This window comes from Ochotona curzoniae, unplaced genomic scaffold (assembly GCF_017591425.1).
Source record: "Ochotona curzoniae isolate NIBS_2020 unplaced genomic scaffold, NIBS_Ocur_1.0 scaffold_4701, whole genome shotgun sequence".
Taxonomy (NCBI): Eukaryota; Metazoa; Chordata; class Mammalia; order Lagomorpha; family Ochotonidae; genus Ochotona; species Ochotona curzoniae.
The window spans coordinates 68,364,045-68,377,719 of NW_024467122.1; the positions used below are offsets into that span (position 1 = coordinate 68,364,045).

At 44.0% G+C, this 13,675-nt stretch overlaps 1 protein-coding gene across 4 annotated transcripts in view; it reads right to left on the reverse strand.

Annotated features, from left to right (window-relative positions):
• The window catches only part of CSNK1G1 (casein kinase 1 gamma 1), a 136,556-nt gene that overhangs the window by 5,478 nt on the left and 117,403 nt on the right, over window positions 1-13,675 (reverse strand). For 2 of the 4 annotated variants that reach the window (XM_040969421.1, XM_040969423.1), the window contains one exon: window positions 8,437-8,543. In XM_040969421.1, coding sequence (XP_040825355.1) covers window positions 8,437-8,543 — 107 coding nt within the window. Of the gene's footprint in view, window positions 1-5,296; window positions 5,321-7,533; window positions 8,544-13,675 lie in introns of those variants that run through there. The other 2 variants (XM_040969422.1, XM_040969420.1) reach the window with 2 other exon arrangements.

Sequence of the window (13,675 nt, forward strand, 5' to 3'; positions counted from 1 at the left end):
AAGAATAACCTGCATTGTCCATGCCTTTCTTCTGAGGGCAGAATTATTTCTTATCATTCAGTGGTCAGCAGAGAGGATGGTTAAGTTAAAGCAAACAAATCCCATGGAAAACATGATGTCTGCAACTCAGGGAAGATCTCAGTCTCCCACCAATGCAGGCTTTCAGGGTCTCTCCTCTCTCCGCCCCCTCCCTAACCTCAGCGACTGCTTGGAGGCGGCAGAGACTGTGTCCACACCTCCAGACTGAGATGGGCATGCTTTCCCCTCATATGGAAGGAACCAGGCCACAGTCCAGGAACTGATATGGCTGCAGAGTTCTCCCAGCTTAGTTTCCTGAGAGCACTGGCTCTGTGCCAGAGGAGGGTGGGGATTGGGGCCTACTCCCTTTTGGAACCCTGCATGTGCTGCCCTCTGGGGAACAGCCACAGTTCTGGATATTCCTCTTGTTTTTGGATTAGGAAGCATCACTCTTGGTCGAGCAGTCAGCAGGTGATGAGGGCTGGTGCAAGGCGGTGCAAAAGGTATGACCTTTCCAGGGAGGTGATATATGGTGAAGGAGAACATGAAGGGCAGAAGGAAGTGAATGAGTCCAAAATGCCAGATGATGGAGGGGAGGGAAGAGGGGAAAATCACTCTGATTTGGTGGATCCTCAAAAGAAAAGCTTTTCTGAGAGAATCATCACTGGGCCTCTTCCATACTTTCAAGGGTTAATGCCAAGAACATTTGTATGGCAATGAAGAACCAGAGTTTACTGTTCCTACCCCTAAGTTTTCCACTACTGCTAAGATTCCTCTCTTTTTCAGTTAGTCCCTTTGGTACTTCTGCATCCAGTGGCCTGGTTATTAAAAACTTGGACAAGGCCCAGCAGTTAAGACTCAATAGGATGCCTGCAACCTGCATAACCGTGCTTGGATTTGAGTCCCGGCTCCACTCACATTTCCAGTGTCCTGCTAATATACACCCTGGTAGGCAGCAGGTGACGGATGAAGCAACTGGGTCCCTGCGACCCACATGGGAGATCTGGATTAAGTATCCAATACCTGACTTTGGCTTGGTCCAGTGCCAGCTACTGCAGGCACTGGGGGGGCAGGGAGGTGGGTAGACTGAGAACCAAAAGATGGTGCCTTGTTATTATCAAGCAAAATAAAAGAAATTTTTTTAAGAGCATCAACCACAACAAAAACGTGGGCAAAGCTTCTTAGATTGCAGAAATCAACATTTACACATACAATGATAGGCTTTATTCATATCTGAATGACTCAAACATGAAAGTCTGCAAACACGAATAGCTTCTTAAGAGGGTCCTACACAGCCCGGTGCCGTGGCCTAATGGCTGAAGTCCTCGCCTTGAATGCCACGGGATCCCATATATGCACCAGTTCTAATCCTGGCAGCTCCACTTCCCATCCAGCTTCCTGCTTGTGGCCTGGGAAAGCAGTTGAAGATGGCCCATAGCCTTGGGACCCTGCACCCGCGTGGGAGACCTGGAGGAAGTTCCTGGCTCCTGATCAGTGCAGCACGGCCGTTGTGCTCACTTGGGGAGTGAATCATCAGATGGAAGATCTTCCTCTCTATCTTTCCTCCTCTCTGTATATCTGACTTTGTAATAAAAACAAATAAATCTTAAAAAAAAGGGGGGGTTCTATAATTTCCTCAGGCATTGGCCACTGTTGTGGCATAGTGGCCTAAGCCACAGCCTGTGGCACCACCATCCGAGATGGGTGCCCATTTAATTTCTTAGTACTGCCCACTTTTTGTTTTAAAAACTTATTTTATTTTTATTGGAAAATCAGATATACAGACAAGAAGGTCTCCTGTCCACTGATTCACTCCCCAAGAAGCTGTAACAGCCAGAGCTGCACCGATCCAAAGCCAGGAGTCCGGAGCCTCTTCTGGGTCTCCCATGTGGGTGCAGGGTCCCAAAGCTTTGGGTCATCCTCGACTGCTTTCCCAGGTCACAAGCAGGGAGCTGGATGGAAAGCCTGCCGGGATTAGAACTGGCACCCATATAGGATCCAGGCATGTGCAAGGTAAGGACCTTAGCCACTAGGCTACTGCACCAGGCCTGGCACACCACTTTCGATCCAGCTTTCTACTAATGCCCTTGGGAAAGCAGCATCTGGGCCCCCACCACCCACGTAGGAGATCCAGGTGAAGCTCCTGGTTCCAACCTGCCTCAGTCCAGGCTGTTGCAGTCATTTGGGAAGTGAATTTGCAGATGGAAGATCTCCATCTCTTCCTCTAATTCTGCCTTTTGAATAAAATAAATAAGCCTAAAAAAAAACTCTGATACAATCAATGACATCTGTGAAATACTATTAACTAATGAGTGTCAGGACAATCACTAACCAAAAATGTCATATGTATTTGGAAACTGAATAGTTTTAAAATAAAGAACACTTTTGATTTGTCTACTACAGTCTTCTGTGGAAACTCTGGGAAGAACTAAGAATTAAGAAGAAAAAATGCTTCATAAATGGGCATTCTCACGGTGAATGTCCTGAAATTAGCACTACCAGAGGCAAACGAAGTCTCATGGGAGCACCAACATTTTCCATTTTCAGAGACTTACCTGTCCCACGGTAAGCACACACCCAGAGGCTAACTTTAACACTAACTTGTATTCTTAGGCTTATGGTAGGATGTTAAGGTGAGGTTTTAGACTATCTCAGAAAAAGCAATCAAAGTTTCAAGCATCAAAGTTTCAAGCACTGTTCAGAATCCTTGCAAAGTGGATCGTGACCTCTGTCACCTCCTCTGAGGCACACTGTGGCAGTCAGTCACACTGTAGCCTGCCGTACCACCCTGACTTCACCAGACTGCAGGAGGCTGTGATATGGGATGGGAGGACCTGGACTACTTTAAATCCAGAGCCCTGGACTAACTTCTGGTTAGTTACTATGAAGCTTCAGCAGTATCAGAAGCTTTGTAATAACTCAGTAACTTTACCCTCGAGAAAACAGGCCCCACCATCTGCACTTCAGCCCTGGTTTCTGTGTGACTGCGAAGAGGCTCTGTCAGACGGGGTGAGCCTCTGGACAAAGCTCATGATTAACTCCACAAGATGTGTTGCTCTCAGAAGGGAACGCAGACAGTTGTGACCCCCGTCCCCTTGGTCTCAGGTTCCCTTCAGTTCTTCTTTTCCGTAAGATTTATTAATTTATTTGAAAGGTAGAGCGAGAGAGAGTGAGATTTTCCATTTTCTGGTTCACACCCATCCTGGCTACTACAGCTAGGGCTGAATAGGTCCAAAGCCAGGAGCCAGGAGCTTCTTCTAGGTCTCCCTCATGGGTGCTGGTCCCCAAACACTTCAGCCACCCTCCACTGCTTTCCCAGGCACATTAGCAGGGAGCTGGATTGGAAATAGCACATCAGGGACTCAAATTAGTGTACATATGGGATGCTGGCATGACAGTGGCTCTACTTGCTACACCACACTGCCAGCCACTGATCACCCTTTTTCACACCTGTTACTCTGACCCTGCTCTTTCCCTTCAGCTAATTCCTTGCCATGTTCCTCTTCTTTGCCATGTTTGTACCTTCTTCCTTTGCTCAACACTTGACTCAAGTGCAGCAGTATCTATGAGGTCTTCCTTGATCATTCCTATCCACAGTGACCTCTTCCATCCCTCAGCTCCTGTGGACAACAGAAGATTGTTGTCCACAGACGATGCTCTAGTGCAGTGTGTTAAGCCACAACCTGTAAGGCCAATATCCTGTAACAGAATGCTGGTTCTAGTCCTGGCTGCTCTGTTTCTGACATACCCTCCTGCCAATGTAATGGATGATGGCCCAGGTGCTTAGATCCCTGTCGCCCATGTGGGAGTCATATTGATAGACACTTGGCTCCAACTTGGTCCAACCCTGGCTATTGTGACTGTTTTGGAAATGAATCAATAGAAAGATTTTGCTCTTTTTCTGACACTCTGCCTTCGAAAAACAGAAATGAGTAAATTCTAAAAATGAAGAAGTAAAAGTAGCAGCGTCCTGGAGCACTCCTAATTCTTTCACCTATCTCCAGCTTGATGACATTAAGCTCTTTGAGGCAGGCATTGGGACTCTGGAGAGTTTCAGGAAGAGTTAGATGAGTTTGTTACAGGCTTTCAAGTATCTGTGGTTGGGATTCTGTGACTGACATCTCACAGGAAAGATGGACTATGACAATGTCAGATTACAACAGACATACATTTGCAAAATGAATAGGCCAAATATGCTCTTTGATACCTAAGGCTACAAAACCTACCTCCATAAAACTCAGTGTTATATTTAATACAACCCTTCAGGAACTTGTTATAGGCAATTTGGCTTAGGCTGTTAGGCCTGAAAAACCAAGTGCCCAACCCAGTCACTGAAGACAAACAGAAACAGGTAGTGATAGAGGATAGCAGGCTGCTGTCACCATGCAGAATCTAGACCCTATGTGTGCAGACAACGTGCGAGAGGTACAACCCCAGGATGCCTCAGTCCCAAGTTCAGGGACAGACACTTAGAAGGTTATAGGTAATGTCTAGAAAGAAGGCTAGGAAGGGGGCCCTGATTTACAGCAAAAATATTCTTTAACATAGATGGATTCTTTAAGGCTTCTCCCCTTCACAAATCTCAAGTTGTGTCCAAAATGAATTCCACGAGCCTTTTCAAGGAGTGGAAAAGGCAGGTTCCAAACTCTTAACCAGCTGAGGTTAGCCCCTGGCCCACTATCCTCCCTTATAAGCATAAATAAAAAGACACTAAACAACAAACAAACAAAACAACCCCCAAAACAACAAAATGTCCATCTCTCCCCCCAAAAGCTCTTCTTGTTTTTTTTCGGTCTTGCTCTACAGATGGAAGAATCAGTTGAATCAAAAGGTCAGATTTTCCCACAGCAGCCAGTTCCCAGCTCAGAGACCACATTGCAGAATGGGAGCTTATCTGGTAACCATACCACACTCACGGCTGTGAGAAAACAACTGACACACTAACCCTGACTTTTTCGCCCTGCCTCTAACCCTCTGACAACATCTGGTCACAATGATTTGGGAGAAAATTTTGCATGTTGTGGAATATTGTTTTGGCAGGAGGCAGCGATGAGATGAATTCAAATGAAATTGAAAGGAGAGAAGGGATAGATTAATTCATAGGTACAGGTCAGCCCCGTCCCCACCTTGTGGATCTAGTTCTTCCATTTGGGTAACTATGGCATAAGAACCTATATGGAAGCCATTCAATGTAGCTAAGACATTTTTGTTTGGCTTTGCCAATCCCAGCCTAGTCTGGTCGGCTCCCCTGGCATGTGGACTGGAGAGAGGGACTCACCACAGGTTGAGCATTTTCAGGCAGCTACAGAGTGTGTAAAGAGAAAAACACAGAAAGGAAGGAAGAGAAAGAGAGAGATATTAGTCCACAGAGGTGAGATGGAAGCGACTCCCTGTGTGCCATGCAAACATGCAGGATGTGTCTGTGTTTAGTTTCTTCTTCTGCCAAGGGAGGTGAAGAGGGAGGTGCAGGTCTTTGGGTTCCACAGTGTGGAGGGGAAGGACTGACCGAAGCATCAAGGTGCAAGTTGGAACTCAGGAGTAGAGCAAAACAGAGTCGGGAGAGTCCCAGGGAGCGCCTCCTGAGGAGTTTCCAGGAAAGCAATAAAGGAAGGAACAAATGACGCTGCCTCTCAAAAATCAGTAGGCATCATGGCTGAGCCATTCTTTGCGCCCACACAAAGTCTTATCCGGCAGCAGTAACCTGACCTTCCAACCACTCTGAGGGATAAAGAAACCCCTTGCCTTTCTCCAAGTCCAATATGCCTGGTCAAGGAAGCTAGCCAACAGATCTTCCTCTAGAGAAGGAGAAAGGTTTAAACCCTTTGCATCTTATTAGATGAATCAGGGGAGTGGGTCACTGCTGTGGTTAAGGTTTAACTGCCTACTCAAGTTAACTCTCAGGAGAAACAAGGTCCATGTCTGTTAAGCAACAGCTAAACTCTGGATAATAAAACATCCTGCATGAATTAACAAAAATCAAACAAGAACCTCCTGCTCTCAACACACTTCCAAGCATAGTTAAACAAGGACATGTGTCCTGCAGGTAGAGAAAAAGGAAGTTAGTTAATTCTGCACAGAGAATGAAAACCAAGACCCTGTGATTTCTTCCCATCGCCATTCAAAACAAGTTGTGTGAGGACCCTACAATCAAAGATTGGAACTGAAGTTTTCACATGTTTCTGCAGGACCTGATTTGAGATCCAACATATCCTGCCATTTCCACAAACCCACAAACAGGGTAGTGCATAATGGGGTGTTGCTTAGGTTATTTCCTGTTTCTCTAGCTGCGGCTTCTTTCCATGGAAATGATCCGGCAAGCGGACACATGATTACCCTGAACCTGTTCCCATACACGCAAAAGTCAAGAAGAAAACACGAGGCTGGGTCCCGATATTTCCTTGTGCAAAATGTACTGGTAATCCATCAATTGTGAGAGAAAATACCCACAAAACGCCCATGGCTGTGGGCTCTGGGATGAGATTTGGTCAAATACAGCTGCTCCTACTAGTGTCCACCACTGTGAGAGGGTCCATACCTGGAGCTGATGGTAAAGAGGCATAGTGTTCCTCTGTGCTACATGGGAAGACTTCAAACTCTTTACATTCCAGAGTTTAGATAGTACCAGAACAAAATACACCTAACTAAAATCTTTCCATGGATACTCCCATCCCCATCTGACACAAAGGACACAAACACCACACTCACATACACAATTAGTGTACACATTTACCAAGACAAAAAGAGGAGGAATGGGTTAAAAAAATAAATAGATCTGTACAGGGCATATTGTGAGACTGATGCCCATGCAATCTTACTATTAAAAACACAACTATTAAAATCAGAGCTAAACTTTAGCCTTCAAAGTAACAGCCACAGAGGGTGGGAAAGGATATGGGCCATCTTTTAAGCAAAGAAGATGTTTAGATAAGACCACATCTAGTGCAGCAGTTCTGAGTTGTGGCTGTATTTTATAATTACCCAAGCTTCCACAATTCCTGAGGCTCAGACCACAACCTCCACAAATTAAATAAGAATTTCTAGGGCTAGGTGCAGGCAGATAGGTTTTCTAACATCCCAGGTAACTCTAATGTGCAGTCAAGGTTGAAAGCTTGAGGGTGAGAACAGCATGCATTCTATTTAGGGGAATGCAGTTTTGTCAGGGAAACAAAAAAGTTGTGAAGTCTCCAAAGCCCCTGAGAATGGAAGAGTACCTTTCTCTCCATCCCTCCACCCTGTATGGCTCCTCCCTGCCTTCAAGAAGCTGAGAGAAGAGAATCTGAATTTGCCCACACTTAGTGGAGGCTAGACACGAGTGATTCCAAGTCACCTCCAGCTGCTTTTTATCCACTGGATAGAAATCTTCAAGCTCTAGTTTTTGAAGGAAAGGGCAAGATGAGCTCATCAAATACAGATGGACAGGAGAGTGGGGAGTGGGCAATGAGACAACTTTGCAAGATGCACCTAAAAGTAAGAAGAATACAGGTCTTGGTAGGTCTCCCATTGATTGATACTTTAAGGTGACTACACCTCAGACTACCATTTCATGCATGAGATCACTAGGAATATGTTGCCTGCTTCAGAGGAAAAGATACTGTGAATGAACTTGGCAAGAAAGGTCATCTGTATCATGGCTGAAAGCAGTTACAGACTCAGGGTGTAGCTCTCTCCCCCTACCTGATGTCTTCTTGGTACTGATTTTGGGATGGAGGATAAAGAAGTGGTAGAAATGCTGCTTTTGCAGAATCGGAAGTTATTTCACCTTCCACCCCAGATTCTAAGAGTTTAAACACAGACCATGCAGAAAGCTCCAGAGGCTGATGGTGTGGGTGGGGCAAGACACACACATGCAAGAGAAGCACACAAGGGCTTGAGGAGCCTCCTCACTCTTGGGATCAGTGTGACTTCCTTGCCTTCCCAAGGCTTTCTTAACAGGTGCATACTGGTTTTCTTGCCTGACTTATTAAGTCTGAGTCTACAACCGCTTGGAAGAGGGTAAAACGGCTCTGAAACCCTTGTTCCAGCATTGTACCCTTTTAGTTGTTAGCTAACAACCAGTACTCTATCGTTACTCAGCATGCCCTGTGGTTTAAAACCAGATATTCATCATTCTGTAGCGAGTAAGAAGCTCCAGGGCCCCCAAAAGACTCATGTATGTTGCAGCCCTTGTAACATGATTGTTTTGGATCATGTCTTTTGCCCCATGTGGACTAGGAAAACGCAACTCTTCCCAGAAAATCATGGCTAAAGAAGAGCAGCAGCAGCCTTAAGGGTACCATGCAAAAACCAAAATGGTCAAAGGAAGGAAGCTGTGGACACAAGCGGGAGGAATTCAGTCCAAAATGAGCAGCACACATAGAGGGAGAGACAGAAAAGATATTCATCGCATGACACAAGAGCCCCTTTGAAAGATGAACGTACTTAGCTTCTTCCACTACCTCCACCTCGGCATGAGCTGTGATTGGCGCGTTGGAGTGGGCTCCTGTGGGGTCATCGACATTCAGCTCTCCATTGGTTGAACTAACCACCTGAAACAGAAGGACAGAATGTGACAGGCACAATGGCAATATGAGTCTCCTGCAAGGACCTGAGAGTCATTTTGGGAGATGTGGGCTTAAGCTTGGGCACCAGCCAGGCCGTAGCTGGAATGCTTGTTTTCCTGGGCTAAGGGCCAACTGTCCTGGTTTAGCGAAGGTACTCAGACCCATATCATGCAAGGACACAAAATTCTCTGTCATTATATTATGCTAATAACTTCCACACCAAGTGCCTACTCTACCTCCATGCGTAACTTAATCTTCACCTAGCCATTTATAAATCAATCACATTACTCTGTTTTTATAGATAAAATTACTGAGGAATGACTTAGGGTCTGTGGACTTCCATGAGAAAAATATGTGCTAAACATACACATTATTTCATATTGCAAAACTGCACATAACAGTTTATTAAAGTAACTGCATATCAGACTTTTAAGGTAAAATTGCTTTGATCCTTTCAACAGGATGGGTAAATTGTACTGGTCTCAGTTATATTTAAGAAGGTTAAGAGCTATGATTAAATAGCTGGCGTTTATAAAAAATAACTCTAGGGGGCAAACATTTGGTGTTGTGGCTAAATGACTACTTAGGATGCCTGCATTCCACACTGGAGTGCCTGGTCTGAGTACTGGCCACTCTGGTTCTAATCCAGCTTCCTACTAATGTGTACCCTGGGAGGCAGCAGATGATGGCAAGTATGTGGATCCCTGCCACCAGCCTGGGCAACCCAGACTGAGTTCTGCCTTCCTGGCTTTGGCCTTACCCAGCCCTGGCTGCTGCAAGTTTTAGGAGATGAACCACTGAATGGAAGATCTATGCATGCCTTTCAAATAAAATGGAAAACAAAAATTCTACAAAAGAAACCAAAAGTAGGCACCAGAAATTATAAGCAATAACACTTTCCTTCAAAAACTTCTTCATGGCTTTGATCACTGGTTTGAAGTCAATAAACAAGACTGTCACATCCTCTCTCTTGAGGATGAAGACTGTAAGGAAACACTTCCCCCTGGAAAGGCAGTCTCATTTCAACGACCTTTATTTCAGGTTCACTGTCATCCCACTTCTCACTGATGGTCCCCGAACTGTAAGTGAAGGCTCTCACTCCTGTCATCTGGTTAATGTGGACCCGATCAGGCTTCTCTTGCTGTGCAGCTGCTTCTGCCACTTGGTTGCATTTCCAGCACATGATTCCTGTTTATGTGGGTGCTGGGGAGTGGGAAAAGGGACCCCGCTGGACAAACCACTCTGCTGTTAAAGATCTTGGCTGAAACATGGGAGAGAACCACAAAATAGGATAAATGGTTCAGATATCATATGCCCTTGATTAAGTAACTTCATCTATTTGAGACCGATTCTTACAGGATGTAAGAACTATACAAGAAAACGTGTGACAGGGGCTGTATAGTACCTGGAAAACAATCATGGGCAAGCTCAGCACAGCAAATAAGAAACTTCATCACAGCTTCACCACTTACTTGCCGTGTGTCTATGAGCAAGATCTTGCCTGAACTTTCTAAGAAGGGAAAACAATGTGGCTTATCCATTGCAGTTATTGTGAAGTTAGCCAGACAGTGCTTGGCCTACTGCCACGATACACAGGGATGGCTCATAAATGCTTCCCTATGGTTATTCTTCTTCTGTAAGTATTTACTGTAATCTGCCTCTACCCTTACCAACAGTTAATCTGTGAAAACGTGCTGAATAATCACAGAAGAAGAAGAAGAAAGAATAAGTTGCCTTTGGAAAAGATCAGGTGAAAATTACTATTAATCTATATCGATTATAATTTTCAAATCTAAAATCATTATTAATAACACATGATTTTTAAAAATTACAATATGCACAATTAGTAAAAAAGTTTTCCTGGTAATTTGGATTTGCACGAGGGAGACCTAAACCTCTACTAACTGATAAACTTTACTGTCTCTTGAACAGTGGGCAATCTGACTACTTTCCCCTGATTATACGACACAGCATTCCTTTATTCCCACTCCCAGAAATTTCATCTGAAGCTTAATTTTTTTTTTTAAAAACACGGGATGACTTGTTAAAGATTAAAAGTGATTAAAAGACACTATTAGACTGAAAAGCTAATACCAACCAACAAAATATATGAACTATGATTAGATCTTGGACCTATAAAATTAGTTTTAGGAACAATTGGAATTTGGATAAACGTGGCATTGAGGAATATTGATTTTCTCTGATATGACAATGGTATCACTGGTCACATGAGTGTGTCCTTGTTCTCTGGAGACATAAACTTAAGTATTCTGTGATAACCTGCAATGATCTGGGGATAAACTGTAATTGTCAAATAAGGACACACTATACACACACAGCCTCCCCATTCTCTCATATTGGTGCACGCAGAGGAAAATTAAAGCAAATGTGGCAAAAATTTTAAATCTTATTTGTTATTCTGGGTTATGGATATACAGAGGTTTGATTTTCTTTTAACTTTTCTTTAGATTTGAAAATTTCAAAGTGAAAAGTTGGGAGAAAACCAGCAATAGCAAAACATTCGATGTTTCATACGAAAGAGTCACAGCTTCTAATTCTAATAATAGCCTGCTTATTTCTTCAGTCATACATTTGCTTTGTACAGACATATGCTGGCTGCAGATGAGTACATTTTTAGCTTATTCTTGGAGCACAAGGGTCACAGCAGGAATCATGTTACTTAATGACCTCAAAACTGGCCAATATGGTAAAGAAAACGTCTTGGTGCTGGTGATGTGGCGCATAGGTCAGAGCCAGTACCCTACACGGGCAGCAGTTTGAGTCCTGAATGTTCCAATTCCAATCCAGCTCCCTACAAATGTCCTTGGGAAATCAGTGGAGGATGGCTTGAGTGCTTGGACCAGCCGTGTGGAAGCACCAAATGAAGCTCCTGGGCCACCCCAGGCTGTTTTGGCCATTTGGGGAGTGAATCAGCAGATGGAAAGTCTCTCCCTTCCCCATCCTTTTTTCTCTAACTTTCAAATAAATAGAAAAGAACACTTTTTTTTTTTTAAAAAAAAGATGTATTTATTCATTGGAAAGTCAGAGGAGGAGAGACAGAGAGGAAGATCCTCCGTCCGATGATTCACTCCCCAAATGAGCACAACGGCTGGTGCTGCACTGATCCAAAGCCTGGAATTTCCTCTGGGTCTCCCACGTGGGTGGAGGGTCCCAAAGCTTTGGGCTGTCCTTGACTGCTTTCCCAGGTCACAAGCAGGGAGCTGGATGGGAAACGTGACTGCCAGGATTAGAACTGGCGCTCATATGGAATCCCTACACGTGCAGCCAAGGACATTAGCCGCTAGGCTATGGTGCTGTGTCCAAAAAATTTTTTAATTGATATATTTTTTAATATGAATAAAACATCAGTAAGAATTCTCACTCTGGACTCCTGGTCTTAACGCCTGCTCTTAGTATTTCACATGTCTCATAGTTTCTTATTTCTCCCCTCTGTGAATTGCTAGTTGCCAAACAAGGATTTGCTATGGACAATTTAAGAAAAATGAGGCACATCACATTCTATACATTAGAAAGGTATCAATGGGAACCTTACACTAATTGTTCAAACAGGACTGCAGTTGAAACAAGCTGGAGGTGGGGGAGGGAGGGGGAGGAAGGGGAACACACAATGGTGTACTGGGTAAAGCTGCCATTTGTACTTCCAACATCCCCTATGGGTGTTGGTTTCAATCCTGGCTGTTCCATTTCTGATACAGTTCCCCATTAATTGCTTGGGTCCTGCCACACATGAAGGACCTGTAAGAAGCATCCAGCTCTTGCTTTCAGACTAGCTCAGCTCCAGCCACTACGGCCATTTGGGAAGTAAAACAGTGGATGGATGATCTCTGTCTTACACCTCTCTTTAACTCTGCCTTTCAAAAAAGTAAATAGGGCCCGGCGTGATAGCGTGGTGGTTAAGGTCCTTGCCTTGAACATGCCAGAATCCCACATGGTGGCCGGTTCCAATCCCAGAGGCCCCGCTTCCCATCCAGCTCCCTGCCTGTGACCTGGGAAAGCAGTCAAGGACAGCCCAAAGCCTTGGGACCCTGCACCCACATGAGATCCTGAAGAGGCTTCTGGCTTAGGATTGGCTCAGCTCCAGCCGTAGTGGCCACTTGGGGAGTGAATCATCCGATGAAAGATTTTCCTCTCTGTCTCTCCTCTCTGTATATTCACCTTTCCAATCAAAATAATAAATAAATATTTAAAAAAACCAAATAAGTAAATAAAGCTTAAAATAACCAACCCATCAAAACATGCTTGGGGACAAATGGCTATGAATGCAGACCTTTGCAGCATATGCTCTGCTGTTTCAAGTAGCAGGTAAAGTGTCTTAATCTCTGAACTGCTGCCCAGATGTAGAGTGGGACAAACACCAGACTAAGTGACAGAAGGACTCGAGGTCTAGCTCTACCTCCAATACTCTTTTGGAACCCTATTTTCCAATTCCTTAAGACAGGGCCAATGACTGATGGTTCTACCTACTTCATCATTACTACAGCAGTTAAATACAGTGATACAAACAAAAGAGATTGGAAAATGTAAAAATAACTACAAATATAAAGAGATATTGATATTTAAATGTGGCTTAACCTGAAGCACAACATGTCCATTCTTCCATTATATTATACTGTAACTTTGAGCAGATCAATTCTTACTATTTACGTTATGGATGGTAAAAAAAAAATTCCACATGAGGCTGGCATTGTGGCACAAGGAGTTAATCTGCCGCCTGTTGCCAGATGGTCTCAACTGTTCCATTTCTGATCCAGCTCCCTGCTAATGCACCGGGGAAAGCAGACATAGTTCTCGTCTGCAGCTCGTAATTTGGCCTGGCCCAGCCCCAGTTGTTGTGGCCATTTGGGAAGTAAACCAGTGGCTCTCTCTGCAATGCTGCCTTTCATACATGAAGTGAAAAATATTTTTAAAGATTTATTCAAACAATATGGAAGTAATAGTCTTACCCACTTTCCTATAGCCCTTGAATCTTTTTACGCCAATTAACTATGTAAAGATTGTCAAAATATAAAAAAAAAACAACCAAACAAAAAAAGATCTATTTATTTTTATTGCAAAGTCAGATATATATATATATATAGAGAGAGAGAGAGAGAGAG